At 49.7% G+C, this 25,630-nt stretch overlaps 8 protein-coding genes across 11 annotated transcripts; 5 read left to right on the forward strand and 3 right to left on the reverse strand.

Moving 5' to 3' along the window:
* Positions 1 to 31: 31 nt before the first annotated feature.
* Positions 32 to 4,340, forward strand: FOXG_11062 (CAMKK protein kinase; the record flags this gene model as incomplete). Its single annotated transcript, XM_018390556.1, has 2 exons — positions 32 to 622; positions 791 to 4,340. The coding sequence occupies exons 1-2, from the start codon at positions 309 to 311 to the stop codon at positions 4,338 to 4,340; spliced, it is 3,864 nt and encodes a 1,287-aa protein (XP_018249042.1). The 5' UTR covers positions 32 to 308.
* Positions 4,309 to 6,657, reverse strand: FOXG_11063 (alpha-1,3/alpha-1,6-mannosyltransferase). Its single transcript, XM_018390557.1, has 3 exons — positions 6,414 to 6,657; positions 5,759 to 6,367; positions 4,309 to 5,707 (listed from the first exon to the last, which is right to left on the reverse strand). The coding sequence occupies exons 1-3, from the start codon at positions 6,589 to 6,591 to the stop codon at positions 5,073 to 5,075; spliced, it is 1,422 nt and encodes a 473-aa protein (XP_018249043.1). The 5' UTR covers positions 6,592 to 6,657; the 3' UTR covers positions 4,309 to 5,072.
* A 160-nt stretch (positions 6,658 to 6,817) lies between these two features.
* FOXG_11064 (uncharacterized protein) lies at positions 6,818 to 8,215 on the forward strand. Its single transcript, XM_018390558.1, has 2 exons — positions 6,818 to 7,421; positions 7,474 to 8,215. Exons 1-2 carry the CDS (start codon positions 6,943 to 6,945, stop codon positions 7,985 to 7,987), a joined length of 993 nt encoding a protein of 330 aa, XP_018249044.1. The 5' UTR covers positions 6,818 to 6,942; the 3' UTR covers positions 7,988 to 8,215.
* A 166-nt stretch (positions 8,216 to 8,381) lies between these two features.
* FOXG_11065 (uncharacterized protein) lies at positions 8,382 to 12,669 on the reverse strand. Of its 4 annotated transcripts, none has more exons than XM_018390562.1 (3): positions 12,574 to 12,669; positions 11,669 to 12,077; positions 8,413 to 11,506 (listed from the first exon to the last, which is right to left on the reverse strand). In XM_018390562.1, the coding sequence occupies exons 2-3, from the start codon at positions 11,776 to 11,778 to the stop codon at positions 8,680 to 8,682; spliced, it is 2,937 nt and encodes a 978-aa protein (XP_018249048.1). In that variant the 5' UTR covers positions 11,779 to 12,077; positions 12,574 to 12,669; the 3' UTR covers positions 8,413 to 8,679. The 4 variants fall into 4 exon arrangements, with proteins under 4 accessions (XP_018249046.1, XP_018249045.1, XP_018249048.1 ...); XM_018390561.1 differs by lacking the exon at positions 12,574 to 12,669 and adding an exon at positions 12,148 to 12,432; XM_018390560.1 differs by having other exon boundaries at positions 8,382 to 12,077.
* Positions 12,670 to 13,552: 883 nt separating this feature from the next.
* FOXG_11066 (uncharacterized protein) lies at positions 13,553 to 16,624 on the reverse strand. The gene is made up of 6 exons (XM_018390563.1): positions 16,061 to 16,624; positions 15,951 to 15,963; positions 15,884 to 15,893; positions 14,897 to 15,829; positions 14,733 to 14,843; positions 13,553 to 14,682 (listed from the first exon to the last, which is right to left on the reverse strand). The coding sequence occupies exons 1-6, from the start codon at positions 16,116 to 16,118 to the stop codon at positions 13,849 to 13,851; spliced, it is 1,959 nt and encodes a 652-aa protein (XP_018249049.1). The 5' UTR covers positions 16,119 to 16,624; the 3' UTR covers positions 13,553 to 13,848.
* Positions 16,625 to 18,708: 2,084 nt separating this feature from the next.
* Positions 18,709 to 22,239, forward strand: FOXG_11067 (uncharacterized protein). The gene is made up of 2 exons (XM_018390564.1): positions 18,709 to 20,543; positions 20,596 to 22,239. The coding sequence occupies exons 1-2, from the start codon at positions 20,222 to 20,224 to the stop codon at positions 21,939 to 21,941; spliced, it is 1,668 nt and encodes a 555-aa protein (XP_018249050.1). The 5' UTR covers positions 18,709 to 20,221; the 3' UTR covers positions 21,942 to 22,239.
* A 569-nt stretch (positions 22,240 to 22,808) lies between these two features.
* FOXG_20439 (uncharacterized protein) lies at positions 22,809 to 23,889 on the forward strand (the record flags this gene model as incomplete). Its single annotated transcript, XM_018400724.1, has 2 exons — positions 22,809 to 23,736; positions 23,783 to 23,889. 2 exons carry the CDS (start codon positions 22,809 to 22,811, stop codon positions 23,887 to 23,889), a joined length of 1,035 nt encoding a protein of 344 aa, XP_018249051.1.
* A 314-nt stretch (positions 23,890 to 24,203) lies between these two features.
* Positions 24,204 to 24,971, forward strand: FOXG_20440 (uncharacterized protein; the record flags this gene model as incomplete). Its single annotated transcript, XM_018400725.1, has 1 exon — positions 24,204 to 24,971. One exon carries the CDS (start codon positions 24,204 to 24,206, stop codon positions 24,969 to 24,971), a length of 768 nt encoding a protein of 255 aa, XP_018249052.1.
* Positions 24,972 to 25,630: the final 659 nt, after the last annotated feature.

Genomic DNA, 25,630 nt, shown 5'->3' on the forward strand with positions numbered 1-25,630 from the left:
GTTCTCTTATTGCACTGCTCCACTTGCTCTACTCTTTTGTCCAGCCTATTTTACCAACTACTCTAGTCACCATCTCAACCTCTCCTCTCACCAAATCTCTCGTTCCTCAACTTCAACGTCTTCGACGTTTTCGATCCTCACTCCGCTTCGATACACGCTTCTCTTTACACGCGACAATGGTACTATAGATCGATTCCTCGTCACATCTCGTTGTGACTTCAACAACTCGCGGCCCGCCTGTGCGAGCCTTCTGCACTCCCCTTCAGCATGTCGAGGCGACAACAGCCGCTCCAACAATCTCGCCCATCATGGATCCGTCACAGTACTACCAGCACCATCATCACCACTCCCACCGTCACCACCACAAATCTCTTTCGCAGCAACAGTCGTCCGCCTCCCTCTCGTCGACGGCTCGCGGTGCCCCGCCGCTGCATACTCATCTCCCCTCCTCTTCCTCCATGCCTTTGAGGACCGCCAACAGTACTCCGATGTCTTCGCCAGGACTTTTCAGTCCTTCGCCTTCCAGGCAAAATCTCGTCACCTCCGTATCCGAGAACAATACACCTCCCAATTACACCCAAAGTCCTCTCCTGCACCCTTTGCAGATGCACAAAGTTAGAGAGTAAGCATTTCAAACTGCGGTGGGAATATCGTATCGCAGTTATCTGCCCTTTTTCGCTTGTTCCGCCTCCAATCGGCTTTGCTCGCCTATGGTGGGGGAGATGGCCAGGGAGCCTGGCATGCACCGACCGTTTCACTTATCAGACACTAACGCATTTGTCAATCATAGGACACACAAGGCCCTCATTGACTCAGATACCGCCACAGGCCGCAAGCTCATTAACCAATATGAAGTGATTGAAGAAATTGGACGTGGAATGCATGGTAAAGTCAAGCTGGCTCGCAACCTCGAAACAGGCGAAAATGTGGCTATCAAAATCATCCCACGTTTCTCCAAGAAGCGTCGCCTTGGAAAGGTTACAGCAAAGTCTCCCCAAGACAAGACGAAGAAGGAAATCGCCATCTTGAAGAAGATCCGTCACCCGAATGTCGTCGCCCTTCTCGAAGTCATTGACGACCCTGAGCTCAAGAAGATCTACATGGTTCTTGAGCATGTGGAACTCGGTGAAGTTGTGTGGCGCAAGAAGGGTCTCCCTCACATCTGTCTATTCGAACGACGACGCATAGAACGAGAAATGCGAGGCGAGCTCCCAACTCCCGAAGAGGATCGCTACGAACAACTACTTGAACACCGCCAGGCTATCAAGCAAATGAAACGAGCCAAGATGGCACAGAATTACCCGGGCCAGATGAACTGGAGTTTCGAGAATGGAGGAGCCGACGAGCCTAGTAGCAGCCTAGGAAGTCAGTCTCGTATATCCTCTATGCAAGACTTTGCCATCAGTGACGGATCACCGTCGAGACCTACTTCACGACAAACTTTCCGCGATGAACCAAGGGCACATTCACGATCACGATCTGTTGTTTCGTCAACTCGGGCCGTTGAAGATCCCGACGAGTTCATCAATTGGGAAGATGATATGGAAACCCCCAGCGCTCTCCGATCAAATCCCACTTCGAGTACTGCGTTGGATGGCACCATGTATGGCCCGTACGTCGACGAAGGCTTCCGAGGACGTTCTCCCAGCATGGCTGATTCGATCATCTCACACATGTCCTCTCTTGATTTCAACCCTCAACAACATGACCCCTTCTCAGACGACTTCTCCTACGTTCCATGCTTCACCTTTGACCAAGCTCGATCAACTTTCAGAGATACTGTTCTAGGTCTTGAATACTTGCATTATCAAGGTGTCGTCCACCGCGATATCAAGCCAGCCAACCTCTTGTGGAGTAAAGATCATCGCGTCAAGATTTCCGACTTTGGCGTCTCGTACTTTGGTCGACCTATTCGTGATGGCGAATATGACGACACAGTATCCGAATCTGAGGCCAAGGATTTCGACGATGATCTTGAACTTGCCAAGACAGTCGGTACACCTGCGTTCTTTGCTCCCGAGTTGTGCTACACCGACTTGGACACAGAACAACCCAAGGTTTCGGAACAAATCGACGTTTGGTCTCTTGGTGTGACACTTTACTGCCTGATCTACGCTCGAATCCCCTTCCTCGCCGAAGATGAATTTCAGATGTTCAGAAAGATCGCAACAGAGGAAGTCTACATCCCCAAGCGCCGCTTAATGCCCGTTCACCCCTCAACCTCGCCAGCCGCCACCTCCCTCTACAAGCGCCAGAATATGCACCCATACCGTGACGACAACGACTTGGTCTATGAAGAAGTCGACAACCTTCTTATTGACCTGCTACGACAAATGCTAACTAAGAACCCCGAAAAGCGAATTCGACTTCGAGACATCAAGCGTCACCCATGGGTCGTCCAGGATATCATGAATCCTATCGGATGGCTCGACGATACTGACCCTGCTCGCCCTTCTTCTGGTCGAAAGATCCAAGTCGACGAAAGGGACATGTCGTCCGCTGTTGTGCCTCTTACCTTTCTCGAGCGTGCTCGCTCTGTGGTTAAGAAGGCTGTTGGCAAGGTAATGCACCCCCTGGTGGAACGAAGTGATAGCAAAACGCGACATCGGGCCAACAGTAGTGCTGCTAGCTCCACCGGCGACAACGTAAGCATGTACAATAACGGGCCTCCGACTCCTCACGGACAGTTCCGCGAGAACCGACGCAAGAGTCTCCGCCCTGACGACTACTTTGCGAGTGCCATGCGAGATGCTGCCGCGGCGCCTGAACATCCTCTCTCAGTCAGCCAATCAGTCAGCCCACAGCCCGAATCAGTCATCTATGACCCGTTGGCGACTGTTCTCCCCGAAGCCGGCGTTTACCGAGGCCATCATCATGCTCATAGCGAGAGCGAGTCGATACGCGAACCCGAGAAGTCATCATCGGCAGCTTCTCTATGGCCCTTCCATCGTCACGCTCATAGCCACGGACATACCAAAACCACTCAACACTGGCTCCATCTTGGTTCCCCCATGCCCATCTCCCAAACCACTCCTACTACCCCTTACTTCTCCAGCCCAGTCGGCGGACCAGATGACTCGGGTGCCGAGACAGTCCGAAAGACTCGTGACTTGGACATGACGGATTCGATGGATGAAAGCTCCCGGTCCAAGTCGGTCGACCGTGGCCTCTTTTCAAGTTCAGATAAGCGCGCTGAACCTAAGGTGGGCGTCAATACCACCGTTGCCCCAGGCAGTGTCCAAGCACCACCTCGTCATGGAAGACGACCTGTTAAGTCCGTTGACTTGGGCAAGGCTTCGCACCATAGACGCTTGGAAGCTTCCATACTCTCTTCATCTCTTGCTGCCGCCACCGGGCAGCAGTATAGCCACGCGGGTTCAACCCATCCTGCTGAACCTTGCAACAAGACCAGACCCCGATCTCTCCAGAGAATGGATAGTGCTCCCATCACAAGAACGTCACCACCTCGTCACTCGGAAGATCTCTGCATGCGACGATGTGATCGACAGGCTGAACACATCAGTTACTCTTGCCCGCCCTCGCCTATCCAGGAGGAATGGACTCGAGATGAACCCCTCCCACGCGCAGATACCATGCCCACTACTAAATCGTCAAGTGTCGATTCAATGGAAGCTTTGGCCACCCCATCGACTAGCCCAAGTGTTACCAGCCCTGTCTCGGCACTCCCTTCTACAGCCAGTACATCGGAGCGGATGTTGGCATTCCAGTCCGATCCCTCTCTGCCAGCCTTGCTCAGTGGTGCCAGCTCTGTTTCAGCCGACATGGAAGCCGAGCTGCTGTGCAAGCCAGGCATCGTTAGCGCTCACCCACAACTACTCGAAACCACCGACAGTCTGACGCCACCGGCTTTTGACAAGGAACCCAATGGCTTCCCCATCGATCACGTGTACGGCAATTCTCCTGCTATGGACAGCGGTTCTCTTGCTGTCCACCTCGAAGGTGGTGCGCGGGACTCGGTGACAAGCACTCCCGTTGCCCGGCCTGTTGACGATGATTTCGACGACGATGGCAGTGATGACGGCATCTTGCTCATGGCCAAGTCAAAAAAGAAGCCAGCGCAGACTACGCCACGACCTCCAGTCTTCAACCCTCGAAGACGTGACACCAACATTAGCATTGCGAGTACCGAAACTGCCAAGAAGGTGCCGACCTCTGCATATGGTGACAAAGTCGTGGACGACATGGCCTCCGTTATCATGATGACTCTGGTCCAGCCGATATCGCGATCTAGTAGTAAATCGCTGTTGAGGAATATGAGGATCGTCATGCATCAGAATCTCATATGGGAAGAGTTGAGAGTCTTTTTCATTATGGGTTGAGTTGCATCTTCAGTTGCCTGAAGAAATGTTTTGGAGCATGAGGCCTTCGCTTTGTACGGGTGCTTGGCATCACATGGGGTGTTTTCTTGTTATTAGATCGTTGCTCACATCCCGGAGAGGGATTGTTACTGCATTGCTATTTATGGCATATCATGGGTGGTTCCGCTGCTATAAAGATTTATCCTGTGTTGTTTTTGGGATGGTTAGTAGTTTGTGGGCAGGATGTATGGATGAGGAAATGAGAATAATGACGGGTTTATGAGCCGGAATGAATGACGGAGGAGGACAAGGATGAATATATATCGGATCGAAGGCAGAGAGGCCCAGAACGTCACCGCTTCGTCGGAAGCCAGTCCTATGTTGACGGACGCATTGTTTATATATATGATGAGGAGGAGGAATAAGAATGAATCCCTTGCATTTTTTCATGCTGGGCTATACATGGCGGCAACAGAGCAGCCTGCCCTGGGGAAATAGGGAGGCTTGCGTGCATTTGCATAGATAGGGTGGGGATTTGTTGCTTTCTTTCGTTGGATGTCATTCCATCTATTGAAGATTTGTGTCGGTGCTGTGCATCTGACATCGACAATAATAGCCCCTTGAAACTGCAGAATTCTGAGCCTAATACAAGAATTTATATGTACTGGGAGTGAAGTGAAATTCGATAGTGTATTAAACAACTATGCATCCGCTCAAAGATGCGCTTCAATCGCGATGTCTATATGAACCTTGTTAGACTGCAAATTCCGATACTACTTCTTCCTTTTTGCTAGCAAGAAGCGCTGATACCACCAATCCCAGAACACAAACCACCAAGACTCCAGCGGCGTTGACGACTGTTCGCATGGCAGATACAGGGGGCTTCTTGCTGACGATATCAACCAGGATCTCATCAAATCGCTTAGCCATCTGCTCTCTCCCAAACAACTCCTTCACTCTCGCAGCACCCTTGTCGCCCATCTTCTGCACCTCAGTATCGCTAAGTGTCAGCGCACTGCGCACGACATCGGCCCAAGCATCTACGTCCTTCGGCGATCGCAGCCATCCCGTCTCGCCGTCGACGATTGTTTCCACGGGACCACCTGAATCAGCGGCTAGTACTGGTGTACGGGCAAGCATGGCTTCTAGGGGAACGATTCCAAAGTGCTCGTTGGCGGGTGTGTAAAGCAGAATGCGAGCGGAGCGGAGGAGCGATGCTTTGAGGGAGTTGGGGATCGAGAGGAGGAAGAGCACGGGAACGGTTGGAGGCGCAGATAGAGCAGTAATAAGGGTCTTTGTGGTGAGGTGTTCGAGACCGTGGGAAGAGGCGAGAGCTTCGAGTTCGGAGTGATATTGTACGTTTTCAGCGACGCGAGGATCGTAGCCGCCTAATGATGAGTTAGCATTACTTTCGGGTCAAAGGCTCATGTATGCCCTACCTGCAAGAATGAGTCTGCACCCCTTGCGCTCAGCTTCAGGAATGGCAGCAAAGGCCTTAATTGCAAGACCAATATCCTTCTTCCTCTCAAAACGGTTGATACTCAAGATGATCTTCTCGCCCTTGAACGGAACATCACCATCACTGCCAACGTCCTCTTTCTCCTTGACTTCCGTATCCACACAAGGATACACCACCTTCGTTTCCGTGCGCTTCTTCAAATTCGGCCACGTATTGTTAACCACGCCCTTTGTGAAACCAGAGTTCACAGCCACAGCGCTCGCAAAACCCATAGTCCATTCCTCAAGCCAGTCAAACGGACGTCGGTACAAGCGCTTGAGGGCAGATTCGCGGCCTTGCGCGAGGAGAAGATCGGGGAAGTGGCAGTAGAAGAGGATTGGCGAGGATGGAGCGATGTAGCGCATGAAAGGTAGGCCAGCGGAGAGTTGATCGACGATAAAGGCGCGGGGTCGTAGGGCTTGTAGTTCGCCGGTGAGAGCAATGTGGATGAGAAGATGAACATGTCGAAGGATGGCGCAGAGGATTGTGAGGCGCGAGAGGATGGACATTGGGATCAGCCAGTGGCCGCGAACACGAACATCGAGGGTTCCTAGTCCTGTCAGCCATCTCACATACAACAGACTTAGAGTCATTACCATCACGGCACTCATCAAAGCAATGCTTCGGATCACAGTGATTCGTAAATATCACCACCCGATGTCCCCTCTCCTGCAAACCGACCGCAGCATCGACAACAAGGCGCTCGGCACCTCCAATGCCAAGATCAGGGTGGAAGAAGACGATGAAGCCTTTATCTTTGGCGTCTGAAGCCATGATTGCGGTCTTCTCTTTTGTGGTGGTTATGAGAGGCTACGGTGTTTGGTTAGTGGGGGTTTTTGGAGTTGGAGGAAATGAAAGCTCCAGTGGGGCTTGAAGAGAAGGTCTGCTGATTGGCTGGTGATAATTGGAGTGCGTGGCCGTCATGGGAAGTGGGACCGTATCATCATGAGCGGTACGTATCTTTTTACCCCAGAATCTTTAAATTGTTCACATGCAAGACGTTGAAGGCATCATAAACAACAATGAATACATATTCATAATAGTATTTAGACTCATATATAAATATCGGTATCTTACTCTTCAATATATTAGTATCGTAACACTTCTTATATCATGTGATCTCATATGCCGAGATGCCCATCTCAGATTCATCATGTACTTACCCCAGGCATATCCACAAGCCGAGGTGTTTTCCTTAGCCGGCCTTCAACTCCACGCTCTTATACCAACCTCTTATACCACCCAACAACGCTCACTCTCCCTCGCATTCTCTCATCTCACTCACAGCACAAAATGTCTACTCTCTTCACACTCCCCATCGCAAAATGCGGCGCCCATCCTGGCGGAACTCTCACATGCACAGAACCCTCACCGAGAGTCTACCTTCTCACCCTCCTCTCACCACCCGACAACCGTCTTACAACACCCGTTCTCAAAGCTTTTCTCAACGCCCTTGATATCATCGAGTTTGGTTATCCTCACGGTGTTGTAGCGACCACTTCTGGAATTCCAAAGTTTTATAGCAATGGTCTTGATCTGGAACATGCTGTTGCGACAGACGGTTTCTGGCCTTTGCTCTATGATGTTTGGGCTCGTTTCTTGACGTACGTTTACGATAATACTGAGTACCTATGAGTGGTGTGCTGACTGTTTTAGATACCCTATGCCTACAGTGGCCCTCATGAACGGTCATGCCTTTGCAGGCGGTCTCATGCTCGCCACAGCGCAAGACTACCGTCTCGCGCCCACCCCACGAGGCTTCCTCTGTCTCAACGAGCTTGTCTTCGGCGCACCCCTCAAGCCCGCCATGTCAGCTCTCTTCCGTATCAAGTACTCCCACTCCACCTATCGAAGTCTCGTCCTCGAAGCCAAGCGCTTCACAGGCGAGGACGCCTTGGCAGCTGGTATCGCCGACGGTCTTGCGCCCAAGGGCCTCGAAGACCTACTCAACTTTATCAAGGAGAAGGAACTCATTGACAAGAGCAAGTCTGGTGTTTACGGCGTGTTGAAAATGGAGATGTATGCGGGCTTGGTGGAGTTTATGAGAGGGCCTGCTATGGAGGCGCATGAGCAGAGATTTGAGGAGGCGCAGAGTAGGGAGGGTGAGAGGAAGGAGTTTGGAAAGGTTTGGTATGAGCAGTGGTTGAAGGATACCAAGGCCAAGTTGTAGGTGCTTGTTCTTGTAAGATATATGTGTGAGCATATCTGTCGCGACTTGCAGAGTATTTGATGTCCTGACCTACCCTCATATACCAAAATATCGACCTCCCTGGGTGGGACCTACCTTTATATCCTAAAACAACTCTATATGTCTTTGACGAAGAGTGGTGTAGTGGTGTCTACCTATAACCTATAAACCTTCTAAAATCCGAACCTAAAATCCTCAAACTCTCTTCCCTGCACCACTCTTCATTTTTGCAGTTCGTGTGTTCGAATTCAGGGTGAGCCAGATTACTCTGGAGAAATTGTGATCTTGTGATGCTTTTTTGTCGTGTTGAAGGGCTAATAGCCACAGCTTACAGACTTCTAAATATACGCTCATGTTTACCCTGTATTCATGTTTTCACGAGTCACGGCTGTTCAATATCAAGTATAGTCCACTACCGCATTCCAAGAGCCACGGGCGAATGCTATCAGATATATAGGTACCAAGTAGCATATCATTAAAAGCCAAGCCTATATCCATACACCTACTGCGCCAAGCTCAAACTCAGGAAACTTGGTATAACATATTATCCCTATTTTATTGCTCCCACCAAACGCCATATATGCGTACCAAATACGCCTCATAAATATACCGAGCCATCCCTCGTGAGTATATGCGATTTGACATGCTCAGATCTATTATATAAGTCCGCCGAATCAATGACCGCCCTGACCCATGTGCGGATGCTGATGCTCAAATAGACTCAACACATCTGAAGGTATATAGTCTAACCAAGGCCCCATCATGTCTGATTGCTGCAGCCCCAAAGCAGCAATGTCTATATCCTGGCTGTCGAAGGTGATGCCGTCCATGCTACCCATATTTCCCCAGGGCATCGCATATGGGAAACTCGTTTGGCCAAAATACATGGCGTTTGCCCCTGAAAGAGTCGTGGTGGGGTTCACACCATTGTCAGCCATCGCTGTTGGTGGCGAGACACTGTATGTATCAAAAGCAGTAGAAGGTGGATTTGTCGGTGTAAACCTCGACCCAGTGGTGTAAATGTCATTGGCCTCACAGTCCTCAGGCAACCCGTCGAACTGAACAGTAGGACGAGTTTGCGTACTCGTCGCTGAAAGGTTCGAAGTTCGACGAGGCACAACTGGGCGGGACGATTGCCGCACAGCTGAAACATTGGGCTGGGGATAAGTTGGCGCAAGCATGCCCGCTGAGTCTGGTAAACTCTGTCGAATAGGGTCAAATATCATATTGCCAGGTGGTGTACTAGGAGCTCGTGTCGGCTGTGAAGTTTGAGCTCCAGTTCCTGGCGTCGAGTCTCGGTTCTGATACATGAGTGTCAGGCTCGAGTTTGGAGAGTTGGCAGTTCCTGCCAGAGTCCATGCTATAGGCGGACCTGACATCCTTGGTGATGCCTTGTTCTCAAATTTGGGGAACGGATTGTTCAATGCACCACTGCTACTCTTGCGTCCAGCTTTAGTGCTCTCATACTCTTCTGCTGTGTACGTTTCGCAATCCCATATTCCCTTGGCCCTCTGGTCCAATGCAGTGATGATGTAGGTAGCTCCACCCCAGTACATTTGCACTTGTTGCAGAGAATTAAAGCACTTTTGGTAGTTCTGGTTTGCTGCCGAAGCCAATAGGGAGTGTCTTGATGATTTGGCCTCTCGAGGTTTATTGCTTCCTGAAGCGTCCGGATGCTGTGCACCTGGGGGTGAGTTGGCCCGTGAAGGCGAGCTCGATGCGTTTGCGCTTGACTCCATCACGAAGGCGCAAGCTGCAATGTAGATTGGCTGACTGACAAAAGGATTTCCAATGAAGCTCTTGGAGTCTATCAAGTCTGCAAAAGACAAAATGTCGCAAATCGTTTTTGCGCTGCTCATGCTGAGCTCGCGACTGTCTGGTAGGAGTTGCAACTCACTGCGGAGTTCAGCAAAGGGTGTAAGGAGAGTCGGCTGGTGAAGGATGATGAAGAGAGCATGAAACCAGAAGTGCAGCAGGATGAATGTGGTGCCCTGGCCTGCTCCCAAATACGCTTTGAAGTTGTTTACATTGAACTGTAACCGCCAGTCCCAACTCTTGTAGAGCCTGGTCAGCTCATGCTCCATCTCACCAAGCTTGTCCCATGTGTCCTTGGTGAGATCCTGCGCATTGCGAATCTTGTTGAGGATGTCGCATACACGCCCGTAGAGGTGGATTATTTGGAGAAAGATCGGATAGGGAGCTGGCCAACCAGTCGCTGGGTCGATGAAAGGCTCTGGGAATGAAAGCTCCAAGTCATCATCTCGAAATGTGACAGGTCGTCCCGTCCCTGATGAGATGACACGGTCAAGGATAAAAACTGCCCAAAACGTATCCATCCTTTCTTGTACGAGCTCTTTTTGCTCTTGAGCACTCAGCTGACTCGATTCACCTCCTTTCGCCTCGGAGCTTCCTTCGTCAACCGGATGGCGGCCCCAGCTCTGAGAATACAAAGCATCCTTCTCGCCATGATACTGAACTCCCACCTCTTTTTGCAACCCCAGGTCGACGGCCATACGGATAGCAAGCCCAAGATACATCCACAGAGCGCTGTCCTGGCTCGCTCCGAAACCCTCATAAGCCATGAGAAGACAAGCTTGCACAGCACCAACAGTCGGACATGGGAACGTATCAACAGTGGCCTGCCTGGCTCTTTGCGCAAAGACTGCACCCCTTTCCATCCTTGGCATTTTGTCGTTTCCGTTTGTAAGAATTGGTGAGTCGGAGAATCTGGCGGCCAAAGCGCATATTGAGTCAACCAGAATCGGTTCAACCCTCTTTTCTTTCACCATCCGTAAGAACTTTGATTGTCGAAGGAATGGGTAACTGGAGCCCATTTGCACGAAGAAGGTGTTGATGAGACTAATTATCAATGGGTGAACTGGAGCAGGATCGTTGGGATCATAGGTAGGTAGTTCCTCGCTGACCACATCGCTCCCAACAGCTGAACTGCTTCCTTGCGGTCCGCTATGCGTTGATATCGGCGATGTCCCAGCCAGTGATCCAGCAGTCGAGCGCCGGCGATCGCGCACAGAAACAACCATTTGTTTAAAACCAGGTACGATAGCAGTTGGGCCGAAATATCGGAAATAGGGTACGCGGTGACTTTCGGAGCGTCGCACAGCAGTAGGAGAGGTTGGTAGAGTGGAAGGGTGGTGGCCATTTTGCGCAGTCGCATTCGGGGTTTCGCGGTCTTCAACCTTTGGATCGATCATGTTCGCGAGCGACATTGTCGTCCCTGCAGCTGCATGTGAATTTGGGGTTTCAGGCGCGTGCTGTGCCGACACAGACGCCTTCTCGATCTTGATATTCTCATCATGGTAGTGGCGGGGCTCATGCTCGTCTCGTTCGTGGGCCTGCTTATCCAACGGCGATGGTTTCTCACAATCCTCCCTCTTGATTTCCTCAGGGTATCCTAGACATTGGTGGCCGTTCTTGGTACAGGTAGAGCAAACAGGTCGTTCGCCAGCGCATCTCGTCTTTCGTTTTCGACAGGTCAAACACCTGAGCCGCAAAGGGGTTAGCACCTGGCAATTGGGTCGAGGAAGAGTCGGGTATTGGGTAACAGGAAGTAGAGACCAGAAGACGATATACTGTGGAAGCCAGAGAGTCATGCGACTAGTTCTGTGTCACGATGTTATGGTGGTACGACCGGAGTATACTTACGCAGCGTTGATTCTGCGCCGCTTAGAAGGCGGTTGTCCTTGATTATGTACAAAACGAATCGGACGCGGTGGCGGCGGAACCGAATCCGATGTATTTGTCTGGGTGCTCATGACTAGAACATGGTGATGCTTCTCCTGGGGGTTGTGTAGTTGGGCGCAGAAGCGGACGTTCGTTGGGAGCAGAAGAAGCCCGGCGCAATATGGAGCCAGGCGAGTTTAAGCGATCCGAGTATGATGACGAGTGACAAGCTGACCGGCGGGGTTCGACGTCTTTCAGGGCGTGTTGCAGAAAACTGTGGCTGTTGATGTTGGGCAAATATGCAACAGGTGGCGAGGCAATGCAACCCTGGAGAAGGAGGACGCAAGGGATGTGAATGCGACAGGAGATTTGTTGCGATGTTTCGTAGGTTCTAGGAGAGGAAGTTAAAATGGTGGCATTCCCATATATGAGACAGAAGCCTTAAAGCTGGGCAAGGTCACATCAATGACTGAGTAGCATGTTCTGGATTGGGTTTGGGTAAACAATCAGGAACATGAAACTAATAAGCGACGGCACAGAATGAAGCTCGTGAGGTAGGCCAGGGGTTTGAGATTAGGCGATGAGAGAGGAGTTCATGAAGGCTTTAGTGTTGAGTTGTGCCGTGACGTAAGAGGATACGGGTATAGTTGAGCAATAATTAAGACGGAATTATTAAGAAAATGTGACTAGAAAAAAGGATGAGAGGGAACAAGATGCAATGACACAACGAATATGATTGCAAAAGTGGACGACAGGGAATTGAGTCTGGTCTGGGGACGGGGATGGTGTTTAGGCAGGTGGGGTAATTGCTCATGTGGAGAGAAAGAACTGCAAAGCTCAAGCCTCAAGTGATCAGAGACATACGCAATTCTCAAGGTATGACTTACAAGCTAATATCCTCCTATTTCGTCGACAACAGGTGTAAGTTGTAGGAGAGAAAAGAGAGATATCACTGAAGAAAAAGTAAGGAGCCAATGCAACACAACACAACAAAACTGGGCATCAAAAAAACCAACATCGTCACATCAGTGGCAATAAATACCATTAGCCTTGATCCCTCTCTTACAGTCTCTCCTCTTTTCCCTCAATCCCACTCCCATTCATTCTCAGCCCTTTCCCATGGATTCATCTCATCCAATCCTCCTCCTCCAACTCCTCTTTCTTCGGTTCCTTTTTCCCCTTTCCTAGCCGTCGCCCCCAACCTTATTAGTTAGAACCAACGTAACGGCCCGCTTGCCGCCTTGTTCAGCCCCCTCCAAGGATTAACTGCAAAGACCACGATGATGCTCTTCTGCTTTGCATATTGCGTCTCACCTATGCATTCTTGCAGATGGGGTTTTGTCTTTCTACCTAGTTACATGCATCGCATAATTGGATTCCTCTTATACAGACCATTCTCTTCTAAATTCGGCCTGCTCTCTAAGCGAATTGACTGCAGGTTGGTGACAGACGATCTAATTGTTTCATCTTGAGGGTTGAGAGTTCACCCCACGCCGCTAGACAGTTGTCAATCCCATGATCCGACAGCCATCCCGAATAAGCCGTTACATGGATAAAGCCAAGAAACCGGAGTTATTAATTAACTTTGGTTCCAGAATGCGGGGAAGCGATTTGCAATCGTGGTTTGTCAGTTTCCAGTGCGCAGTTGTACTCGTACCCTACTGCGTAGAGACTCAAACACCGCTCCTCAGCCTTTTGGAACCTCTTGATCAATCGTCACGGCCTTCCAACGCCAATGCCAAGCTCATGCAGATCATTATGCACTGCCCGCAGCATCATAGCCCGATGAAACAGAGCTCCCAAATCTGTTGAACAGGTGGCGAATGATATCGAGGTCCACTAAACAGGCATATCATCCATGGTGCTCTAGGACGTCAAGTGGGTAAGTAAACAGGTAGCTGTCAATATCCACATATTCTCTTCATGTTTCATTATAAAATACATCTCATCGCGTTCATATATGCCATACAGGTACAATCACCGTATAGTGCCGCCTCAACAAATCCAAGTGCTCCCAACCATCCCAAATATGTATATATGTCACTACGCTTCCCATTCCTTTTCAACTCCAATAATATCCAGCTGTGAATGATTGCTGAACGGGTATCGCCAGTTCGCTGTCGTCGCTATCATATGACTCGTCCGTATTTTCCTTTCCTTTCTTATCCAAAAACGATGGTTACGCCCATATCTGCACTCACTCTTCTCCAGAGATCACCACCACTCCTGACACCCATCATCATCGCCTCTTCTTGCTGCTGCAGCATATCGGCCTTGTCCGCACGTCGCCAGACTTCTTGTGCAATAGTCCATGCACGGTCAATATTTGTCATGCCTTGCCGGCGGTTGATAGCAATGAATGCCTGTCGGGCAAGTTCGCGATCAGCGAGTGTAATGGCCTCGCAAGCAGCAACAAACAGTGGCCAGAGAAGAGCACTCATAGGACCAGTATTACTGACTGTTCCGACACAATGGGTCAGGCTGATATGGGCATGGCGCTGTACGAGTGGGTGTCTCCTTGGGTAGCTGTAAATGGTCCGGTAAAGGTAGACGAAAGCAGAGTGACGATAAGACAAAGCGTTGCTAAGAATACTCTGGAGTCGGCTCCTTTCTGCAGTTTGCTCAGGGCTCAATTCCTCAGGATTTTGATTCAGAACAGAGTTTTCGGGGACGGCAGGATGCCAGTCCTCCAACGCCGCCTCGATAGCCGTTGCCGAGGTTTCGAATTCCGTTCGGAGAACAGCAACCTTGGAAACCTCTTCGTTTGCAACAGCAACATCAAGCTGATCCTTGAGTGCCAAGAGGTTGGAAAGTCGATGGATGATTGGCCACAAGGAAGTGGCCATGCCCAGCAGAGTGTCGACACTGCCCAAGGGAGAGGTGGCGCCACAAGAATCGAGAGGAGGGAAAGGTGTAAGATAATTTGTGCCTGGAGCACTAGAGAGAGGAGCAGTACCAAATGACAGTGCCGCAATAACATCATAGAAACGGAATGCCTGGAAAATCGTCAAAAAGTTGCTCATTGATCCAGTCGAATACAACTTACCCGCTCCAGGAAAACGCCAGTTGGATCAGTGGCAGTTCCATTGTTGCTCATGATGGTCATGGCGCCTTTGAGATGGCCATCCACGATATTGGATCGACCCTTTTGTACCAGCTACAGGGCGTCAGTTACATGGGCCAGAGATTCAAATTGATCGATCAACTTACCACTTCATAATACACTAATAGCATGATAGCAGCCAGCAACTCGTTTCGGTTTGCGCCTGAGCCCTTCTGAATCAACCGCGCCAGACCCTGAATAGCTCTGTTGTGAAAATAGACACTCTTCTCGTCATTTTCAACCCCACGGTATTCGAGATGAGCACTCGCTAAAGCATAAACCGCGTTGGTGACAGCAGGGCTCTCATGGCACAGGGGAAGAACAAGCTGCTGGAAAGGATTGCCACTCTCTTCACGGAAGACGATGAGATGCGACAAAACATTGCAGAAATGGTCGACAAGTGCACGTCGGTTGGTACGTTCGGAGAACTCTGTGAATACCGGAGCGCAGAACTCAAGTCGAGGAGATTGTGTAGGAATAGGCGCGATCATAGCCAGTGAAGGGCTAGGGGTGGCGTATGCGGCTGCGTATGTGCTGGCATACGTTGTTGTTGGAATATTGATGGTGATGGACTCCCGGCGAACTATCTCTTCGATATCCTCCTCTCCGTTCTCGATGTGTTGAACGACATACTTGGAATCATCGAATGGGGGCAATTGAAAATCGACCGAGTCGAGAGGTGAAATTATTGGAAGGTCCGTGGCCGCCCAGTCAGTAGGGTCATTTGTGGATATGCTGGCAGTACGATTGACGAGAGAAGTGTTGAGTACTGGTGCTTGAGTCGTAACAGGAGTGTCGTCGAGTGAGTCTTCGTCAGCTGATCTATCATGCGCATCGTCGTTCCATTCGGAGGTGGCATGGATATCCAAAACATGAGTTGCCCTGTCCGAGCTCGAGGAAGAGTTTGTGTCAAATGGCGAGCAGGGAACAGTTGCTTCACGCTTGCGCCTCTGACGAGGTCGGACAGGTTCGTAATTGCACTCCTGGCCACGTTCTTGGCATCGGGCGCATGCAGGTCGAATCTCGTCACATTTCTTCTTCTGTAGCAGCTAGTCAGTATCATATCAACTGCACATGTAGAGTGAGCTGTGTACCTTTTCTTTACTATATAAATCGTTAGTTAATTGCTAATACAAAAAGAAGAAAATAGCAAGGACTTACCAGTAACTGCATCCTGTGCGACGACAAAAACGTCCGAGTTAGCAAGTCCGTCTAGCTAGAATGGGGAGCATTGTTTGTGTAACAGAATGCTTCCAGAATAATTCACATACCTGCGCGCGAACGCTTCTTAGGGACCTTGGGTGGTGCAAGTCTGGTGTACAGCAACATCGTGGCCGTTATGTGGTGGCGAATATAGATGATCGAAGGATCACAAAGTCAATCATGCGGTTTCCATCCAGGAATTGAGATGGTGGCGCATGGGCTTTGCGGGTATTGGTGAGAGACGTTTTGAGCTCTACAGCCTCAGCACAAACCAGTTGCTGAATGCTATATTGAAGCAAAAGAAGTCGTCGACTGAATATTTTGAATTGAATAACTGATCTGCGTGTGGGGGAAGTAAGAGGGGGAAATAATGTCCACAAGAAGCCGAGGATCTGGGGAGAAATTGGAGCGGAGGCGGGAGATCGGTAGTGATATTTAATAAGTAATCCAAGGAGTTGGTCACGAACGTTAGCTAGGGCGAAATATGACGATATAATCAAACAAGAGACAATAGTCAAAGTTTAAAAGTCAAGATTGAGGCCAGGAGCAGGATTATGAGCAGGACCGAGACGTGAGGGGGGGAAGAAGAAGGGGAAAAAGAAGAAATGGAAGGGATCAAAATTGATGCCTCGTGCGTCTCTGGGGCGTCATGGTTCGGTCTACCGTCTAACATAAGGTCCCTCCTTGCCAGTCTTGTCACTCACTACACACCATCGTGATCTTTCAGCATCCACGACAATCATGGATCCCTGGCCCTGGCTACGACACTTGCCCGAGTCTGGGCAAAGCTACCTTTTGTTAGCTTGCGGGGTTACGGGCGCTGGTCTGCAAGTGCACTGAGAGCATCAGAAATGTGCCCTGAAGAATTTTGTACCGTTGCTCCTTGCTCTGCGGAGAGCTGGAGATTTGGGGGGATGAGAATGGGACCATGGGATGAATTTGCAGGGGGTAACTGAGAGCTTTTGCGGTGGGATGGAGAATCGGGGTATGAAACCCGATGAATTTATACTGTGTTTTCCACCTCAATACACATGGCACGCACAGTGTTCAGACAGTATAAGTTCCTTTCCACGTTAGGTGCAGAACAGATGCAAATCCACGCCCCCGCTCGTCTACAGCAGGTGACTTTTCTTCACATGAAAAGCGACCCCCTCTCATCCAACGCCACCCAAAGACAGAGTTCTAGAATTGACAGGAGGAACTGAACGTTATCAATGTAACCCTCTCCAGCTCCCCAAGACTCAATCAAGTATTCGGAGTCAAGCACCGACCTCGCCTGCAGCCACCAAATAGTATACTCAAAAGCGGCAAACCACGACCCAAAACCACATGGCCCTGGCATTCTTTTCCCCGGCGGGCTGGAAAATCCGGGGTAATGAGACTGCCAATTCAGCACCATCCGGCTGCCACTCGGCCGCTTTTGGTCCAGATGGTGATGGGCAACTCGCTCTGACAGGCGCGGCAAACCAGAAACCTGGCTAATTGCCAGGCCAAGCAAGCCACTGAGAGCATCAGCGCCATACCCTTCCCGCCCCCGCGTGCTTTGCCGGACGCCGCAACCCTTCCCGTTTAAATGCTGCATCAGTCTGAGATCTACGCTCTTCAGGACAATGGGAATCCTCAGGAAGATCACAACAAGGGGTGATCACTTCCCCCGCGCGAGTCTGACGGGAGGTTCTGGGGCGATTATGGCCGGTTCGCTTGCGCAGGAACAGCAAGAATCATTCGTCCGCGAAATAAAGTTCATGGACCCTTAATTCCGCCCTTTGATCGGCAATGCTCTAAATTCAGCATCAGTGGAGATGAATTCAGCAACACGAGCTACGACGTTGACGATGTTGACCAGCGTTGGTGTACCTGCCAATTCTAGAAGCCATCGGCGAGTTATTGCCAAATGTCTGAGCGTAGAGTGCCAAGCAAATCGGAGGCTTATGGGCAAGATTTATCAACGGCAGCCACCGATCGTGAAGCTCGAGTGCATCTTGGCCACGGGGCCACGATAGCTCTCGTCCGGTCTAGAAAGTGGCACCTGGTGAAGCACCAGCATGCAGCTAACGTTGCAAGACCCTTGAGAGGCCTAACGATTCTTGGCAGCGGGCAGCGGCCGGGTACTTTCTACTGCCTTGTATGGATACCCAACTGTCGAGCATCCATGCGATATTCGGGAGGTCCAACTTCATGATATGAACGCCAGACCTAGGGAGGTTTGGTTTGGCCCTGAACAAGCATTTGCGAAGTGGAGAAGGGTCAAGAATTACACAATCTGGGCTGATGATTGATAATGCTACTCTCCGAGTACCTTACTCCATCCTTCAATCTTATGATTGTAATGGGTGGTCAACTTAGGCTCCAAGCCATCTGCAGCCGCTACTACTCTGTTTAGTCTTGGACTACTCACCAGGAATTCACTTTGAAGGTTGCTATTTCTTGCGCATTGACAGAAATGACGTTCTTTATAGTTATTAAGGTTAACAAAAATGCCTCTTCTCTATTCATTTCCACAGAAAGCCTAGGTCCGCAACATCTTGGGCGTCCTGCTGATGAACACCGGCTCCAATTACGTCTCCACCTACCACCAACGTCCAACCTGTTCGTGCTCACTAAAAGACTCTATTTTAGGATAAACCGCCGCTACCTCACGATGTCAACAGCCATCTCAAACCAGGCATCAAATTTTAGCAGATGCCCCTTCTGACCGCCAAGCTAATTTTGCTTGATAAAAGTCTGTTGCTTTAGTTGATGATCGTAAGGCTACCAGAGGCTGACCGCTCAGAAACGGTCATCGGCCAACCTGGCCAGCATATTGCTCTCACGACAAGGAAGTTTTTAACGAGGACAGCCGAAGTGCGTCGCTTGTCGGAACTTTTCAAATGGGCCTATGATCGCCCAACTGGGTCTTTGTCTGCACAATACATGATCCATTGAAGAATCCCATTCAAATTCGCAATACTCAACTGTATCAGCAAAGGTCGCCTGTCTTCAAAGCAGCTTGACCTCATCGGCAACTCTCAACTGACTTCCATTATTCTCCATTACTATTATATGCTTGTATGCCTCCGCCCCCGAAGTTCTCGGCCCCCAATCCCCAGTGATTTGGATGAACTTCTGTCGTTATGGACAGGGTTCCCTTCTCCATAAGACACTTGATTCGTGGCCTTGTCTACTTGTCAGACGGACAAGACCGTTGAATGGCTGCCACGGTAGCAACGCCAATGCACTTGAGCGCACCATATGCTCCCAAACAATGCACTCTCCGTTCACAGTCGGCCACTAAGAGCTTGAGAAATCCGTCGCCGACCAATCGTGAGATGAGAGGCACTGCATTGTCTTGAGGGATGGTATAGAAATAGAGCATCGAGGGGGCTTCGCTGTTGAGCTACCATGGCGTTGTTCCCAGCGAATCCCATGAGCTGCACCACAGCCTCAGCTGCGACTGAGCGATGGTATTGGTGAAGATGACGAGCAAAATGCAATACCGCACATATGGGTGCTCTCTCGCAGCTCTGTCACCGATCGATCGCCTTGAAGCTCTTGGCCTATGGTGTTCTGTTCGGTTTCAGCTCGAGCAGCTCCCGCGAGAGAAAATGAGCCGCGTGTCGAGCCCATTATTGCTTATCCGTAGGATATTGCTCATCGCCGTGCAACTCCTCACCGTTTTCATTCCACCTGCTTTCATAGTCTCCACGCTGGGCCCACGATTATTATTACCTTAAGAGGAGCTATATTTCTTGCAATCTCACCAGTGCTGCGCTTTTGGGTTGACCGCCCAACCACAACGAACCGTGCAGTCGGTTTCAGTGGGCTTTTCGCTCAGCCCTACAGATCGGCTGGCACGAGTGAAGCATTTACTGCTCACTCGTGGCGTAGCATCTTCAGACCCCGGTTATTGACAAGCCTCTAAGGTCTCCATTGCTGACATTAGGAACATTCCTATTTTGTCTGACGCATTTCTCCTTTTCTCCTTCTCATCATTGCTTTTGGTTATTTTGTTGCGAAACGGCTGAATATCCGACACCATCCTCACGGCGATCTTGTATCGAATCGATCTGTGACCGTTGTAAACCCGCGATTATCAATCAGATTATATCTGTTGATTTGCGACAACCACCAGCCTGAAGAGGCTGCATTTATCCGAGTTACATTTTGCTCATGATCGGCGCCCCTCACGGCTGAACGAAACCACCCTCGATTCGCTGTCGCATTTCCCCTCAGTTCCATGATCGCACAAGATGAGGAACTGGGGGTGTAGCTTTTGCCTCACCTCGGTCGTTGGTGCATTTTGGGCTTTGGGTGTCGAGGCGGCCGACTACAGAAGACATGATGGCGTTCATCGTATTGAGAAGGAGGCGCAAATCACACAGGCAGCGGGTCTTGGTCGACGAGCCGAAGCGCAATGTGCGACGAGTATGAAATTATGCCCTTCGAGTTTGGACGGAGGATGTTGCCCAGAAAACTATGATTGCGCCAAAGAGAGCTGTCAAGCGACAACGAAGGGACCCTCGACGTGTGGAACAAAAATAGGCTGGCATGTTTGCGCTCCGGTCTATGGAGGTTCGTATTCTGGGAATGTAAAGCGTTTGCGAACAAGGCTCACATATAGTAGGAGGCTGTTGTCCTGACGGTTACCTTTGCGAGACAGCCGACAACTGTGTACCACCCTCTGGGTCAGCATATACATACGATTGTCCAGCTAGCCAGTATTTATGTCCGTCATCGCTGAGCTACGGCTGCTGTCCGAATGGAATGGCATGCGGCGTGAACCAGTGTTACTCTTCCGACCCTGTAACTGTCACAAGTACTATGGTCATCACAACGACAATAAGGGGCGAGCGAACAACTTATAGGACGACAGCCGTGACCGTCGAAACACCAACAGCTCCTACGGCTCTCCCGACGGTAAATGCTGGCGAAGATAACGACCAGGCAGTTCTAAAATACTTCCCTTCGTCGATCCCCAAAGCCAGCCCAACGAGCTCATCTGACGATGATAACGGCGACAAAGGAGGCCTTTCAACTGGCGCATTGGCTGGTATTATCGCCGGCTCTGTGGCTTTCTTAATTATCGTATTAGTGGCGGCATTTATCATCATCCGCCATCTGAACAAGGTTGTTGCCGCTGTCGCCACACCAAAAACATCAGACAGATCCAACGGCTCAAATAGCCAATCTCGACAGACCCGACAGTACAAGACAGCAGACTCGGCCGTTGATGAACTAAGCATCGATCCATTAATACATCCGTCACTGATACCTCCACGACCGCAAAACCCTGGCCCTGATTCTGCAGCAACTTCACCATTCGGCCTCGCCAGCGCAGATCACAGTTCTAATGAGCCTACGCCAGGAGGGAACGGTTACCACGCGGTACCGGGAAGCGGCAACACCAGCAGACATGCTAGTTTCGATGCAATGGGTAACAGGGACGATTACTTCAGCGCCGTAGCTGCAGGCGAACAACATCGAATGAGCCATATCTCTAGACTTACTGGATCGACGAGGAACCGTTCAAGTACAGATTCACACGGGACGTACACCCATGTTCGGAACTACAGTAATGCTTCTGAAGGATCCGATGGTTCCCCTGGAGTGATGGCAGGTGCTCATCCTACGGCAGAGCTAGAAGCAACACCGTACGTACCAGAACTGCCGAGTTCTCCATCGTCTGTGGTGTTCCCAAGAGATGAAAGGCGAAGGTCATCAGGCAGTATTGCCAGTGTCCCGAGCCGACCTCCTGTAGCTCAGCGTCAGTCGGGTGGACCACGAATACGAAGTGATTCTCTGGGTCAGAGTAATCTCAGTATTGTGAACGAAGAAATGCATGGATTCTATGGGCCAAGCGAGCACCTCGTGGGTCAAACGGACAGCCACCGGCCAGGAACTCGAGGCTCGGGTAACAGGCAACCAAATGCACCTATGGAACATCCACGACCTGTGGCTGAAGAGCCTTGATCACATTTGGCTTGTTGTCTCTTTTCACATCTATGGACACCCAGGGACGTTCAACCTGGGCATGATTTGGCTAGGTGGATGGGGTTGGGATATGGAAATTTGATATAGCGTAGCATGGCGTTCTCTGACGGGTTCTAAAGCTTTGGGCTGGGGGTGACCAAACAGGTCTATCTAAAGAATACACGAGTATACGGAGTACTTGGGTTTATTTATGTCTATTACTTTCGTTGGTGCAATCGAAGGCTTCCCAGCGAACTTTCCGAAGCTTTATAAAATCGAACATTTTACTTTCCCATGATCGCTGCTATTTCACCCAGTGATGAACCCTTGAGCCCTTGAACTTTGCTTTTTATTGGAAGCTTTCCAGATGCAAGTAGATCATTTTTCATTTATGCTTAATTTATAGACCCAGAGCATCGGGTCGCTAGAGTGCAGCTGCAGGGATAGGGATTTATGTCGGTAACATGACAGCTTCTTGAGTGGCGGCTGGGATTTAAATTACTTGCAGAACGTTTTACATAGATCCCTCGACGAGTGGCTTATTTTGAAACGTAACATAGTAATTGATTATCTGCAGGATAATGTTGACTCGAGACTGGAACAACACGTGTGAGCTTGTAAGCGTAAGTAGTACTTTCGATGGAGTGGACTCAGTCTGTAAAAGTTATCACTGAATATGATAGATATCATTTCAATGAGACGCTATTTTGTTCTTGGCTTGTGGTTGTTGATTGGCTCTTCCTCATAAGAGATCGGTGCGATGTTGGGCCGCTTACAACTTCGATTCTTCGTCCTGCTGCATTTCAGCCGCAAACCTAAACTTCACCTCTGTTTTATCGCGATATTGATGGGTGAACCCAAAAATTCATGATGGTCTCCAGCATCATCCACCATTTGTATACTTGGCTTCGGCCCAGTCTGGTGGCGATCTTCTATCGCAATATACCGTGGGCCTTGCGCTGGCGGTTGCTAGTATTTCAACCAGCTGCTCTCCTAACATACTCCATCGCCACGATACCTTGTCTTTTGTATCGCTCTTACACTGTTGAATATCTCCATATTTCGCCGGATCGTTATGTTCGAGCATTGATCTTCAAGGCTGCTGGTGTTGGGAAGGGGAGAGCTCTCAGGCCACTTCATGTGAACTTTCACTCAGGTGCATTCATGGGTGGCTTGCCGGAGGGCCATGCATATTTCGATCAGCTGGTATCAGAACAGACAGGGGCCGTTGTTGTTGATGTTGACTATCGTGTGGCGCCAGAACATGTTTTCCCTGCGGCTATTGACGATGCTGATGCAACGATCAAGTGGTTACAAGAGAACGCCGAAGAACGCTGGGGCGCAGATCCAACTTTAATGACCACGAGTGGTTTTTCAGCAGGAGGAAACTTAGCTTTTGCAGTCACTCAGCAGAGAAGCTGTCAGGCACTATCCCCTACTGCTATAAAGGCCATCGCAACTTTCTACGCTGTTATTGACTTCCGTCTAAGTCCCTGGGAGAAACCGCATGCAGACAACATGCCCAAGAATGACCCTGCGAAAATCTTTCTGCCCCTTTTCGACGCATACGCAGCACCTGCTAGATCAAAACACTTTGGAGACCCAAGACTTAGTCCTGTGCTTTCAGAAAAGGAAACGTTGCCAGAACGGATTCTCCTTGTCGTTCCTGGTATCGATATTCTCGTTACAGAACAGACAGAGTTCGCAGAGCGAATCAATAAAGAGGATGGCGAAAGAGAAGTTCAAAGAGTGGAAATTTGGCATGAGAAAGATCTATTCCATGGATACTTGGAAGGTGAGTCACCAAATTCTCTCGCGAATTTAAGTATTAAACTTTCTAGTTCCTGATATCGTGGTTAAGCGGGATGTTAAGCATCGTGCTTACGACAAAGCTATTCAAGTCCTCCGGGAGACTCATGAGAAGTATAACTGGACTTGGAACGTCTAGCTTTCATCATACAAATATTTCAGGAACGTGTCTGAATGACTAGACACCGTTTACTCAACTTTGCCGCCTCCCGTATAGTTGATGTGTTAAACTTTATTACACACTCAACCTTAACTCCCTCTTCACTGGATCTCATACCAAATTTTGTTACATACTTTCTTTCTCAAGCTATAAGTGCACGGCACAAAATTAAGAATACATGGCGCTGCCATTTCCTTTTCTAAATCTTCACTTCTACTCATATATGTCCAATGAAGGAACACACACGCGAAAGCTTTTGACTTCAACCTCAAGCCGTGTCCTCATCTTTCACGATGGCTCAAATTCAGGATATGTCATACCGTTGGATATGCGGCAGCGGGTCTTACTCCTCAACAAATAGGAAGTCGGATTCCCTGTTGCTCAAACTCCCCGTCGATATCTTGCTCATCATCCACTCATTCCTCCCCACGGGCAGTCAGCTGTGTCTTCTAACCACCTGCCACGGTATTAAAAGATTATTAGAGTATACCAGCGTCCCATTCTCTCAGCTTCCAGTTGCGAAAAAGCGAGAGTACAAGATGCTTGTCGTCCGACAATTTCCTAATGCCTGGCTTACTGGCCGAACACTACGTTTCCGAGAGTTTCACGCGAAAGACCTCTGCCCGCAACTAAAAGGCCCTCCGTACAAAGACCAACCAGGATGGAATAAAGACACGCTCAGGCAATTCGAGGAAGGAGCCTTGTTGATAAAACATAAGCATGTTCAGATGAGCCTCAAATATGACCGCTTGGAAAAGAAACCCCATCAACAGAAGTCGTTCCTCAAGACCCTCCTGGAGCCATATCACACTGATTTCTCACCGGGTTTAGAAATGCACCCGTTGGACAAGTTTGGAGCAGTAGGCCACTTTGAGTCTCATTCGAAACTCATCTCTAATCGATATCTTCTTTTCAACCAATGGACCTTCACCAACCCCTGGAAAGACAGAACGATCGTACTTGGCGAACTCGGACGCTTTGGAGCTTGCGAACATCAGCGGTGTGGAGGGATCTTGGGACTGAAGACTCGCATTGGACTACGGTTTGGCGAACACAAGTAGGAGGTATTGATGCTGAGGGTCTGCCCAAGGGTGATGATTGCCTTGAAATTGGTTCTCGTTATGGTGAAACGGGTGTAGAGGGACAATAGTTGATGAGCAAGTAATTCTTATGATGTTTTTGGGGGGTTATTAAGGAGGCATCTTTTGGCTAGTGTTTATTCATAGACATGGTATTGATTGCTTTACGTCAATGCGCTGTGTCGACTTCGTATCACATTCTTCGGTACAGTTTCCGAACAGCGAGACTTTAGCGATTATTCAATTTATACATTAGAGGAACACAAGAACATGCTGTGTTTATTCTGGTGATCGAGGAATGCGGCAATCTATGTAAGTGAAACACACCTAGACCCGACGGGCCGTTCCTGAGAGTGGAGGTTACCCTAAACTTGGTGTTGGCGGCGACACTTGCTGAAAAAGGCTCGGGTCACGAGAGGGAGAGCAGAGCAGAGTATTAAAATGCAAGTATCACCTAATCGTGGCCTGACGTGATAAATGTTGCAGATAAACCCCAACTGCAAGGGTTTGTTCGTTGCTGGGCATCTCAGTAGTAGATCAGAATGGATCCCAGTGTGGTCCAATGGAATGACATCACCTCTGTTTGTCCACTAACTAACAGGGAGAGCTAAGAGCTATGGATTGCTCTCACAAGGGATAAA

This window comes from Fusarium oxysporum, chromosome 1 (genome assembly GCF_000149955.1).
Source record: "Fusarium oxysporum f. sp. lycopersici 4287 chromosome 1, whole genome shotgun sequence".
Classification (NCBI taxonomy): Eukaryota; Fungi; Ascomycota; class Sordariomycetes; order Hypocreales; family Nectriaceae; genus Fusarium; species Fusarium oxysporum.

Bases quoted from the DNA above. Each gene is read 5' to 3' on its own strand.
- FOXG_11066 (XM_018390563.1), bottom strand. From the start codon at position 16,118: ATGTTGCTGTACACCAGACTTGCACCACCCAAGGTCCCTAAGAAGCGT. The intron at 14,844-14,896 runs GTAAGTTGATCG...GACGCCCTGTAG, and splicing joins TATTAGTGTATTATGAAGTG to CTGGTACAAAAGGGTCGATC. The intron at 14,683-14,732 runs GTAAGTTGTATT...ACGATTTTCCAG, and splicing joins CTGGCGTTTTCCTGGAGCGG to GCATTCCGTTTCTATGATGT.
- FOXG_11063 (XM_018390557.1), bottom strand. From the start codon at position 6,591: ATGGCTTCAGACGCCAAAGATAAAGGCTTCATCGTCTTCTTCCACCCT. The intron at 6,368-6,413 runs GTAATGACTCTA...TGACAGGACTAG, and splicing joins CTTTGATGAGTGCCGTGATG to GAACCCTCGATGTTCGTGTT. The intron at 5,708-5,758 runs GTAGGGCATACA...ACTCATCATTAG, and splicing joins GTGCAGACTCATTCTTGCAG to GCGGCTACGATCCTCGCGTC.
- FOXG_11065 (XM_018390560.1), bottom strand. From the start codon at position 11,616: ATGACTCTCTGGCTTCCACAGTATATCGTCTTCTGGTCTCTACTTCCT.
- FOXG_11064 (XM_018390558.1), top strand. From the start codon at position 6,943: ATGCCGAGATGCCCATCTCAGATTCATCATGTACTTACCCCAGGCATA. The intron at 7,422-7,473 runs GTACGTTTACGA...TGACTGTTTTAG, and splicing joins GTTTGGGCTCGTTTCTTGAC to ATACCCTATGCCTACAGTGG.
- FOXG_11067 (XM_018390564.1), top strand. From the start codon at position 20,222: ATGAGGAACTGGGGGTGTAGCTTTTGCCTCACCTCGGTCGTTGGTGCA. The intron at 20,544-20,595 runs GTTCGTATTCTG...CACATATAGTAG, and splicing joins TTGCGCTCCGGTCTATGGAG to GAGGCTGTTGTCCTGACGGT.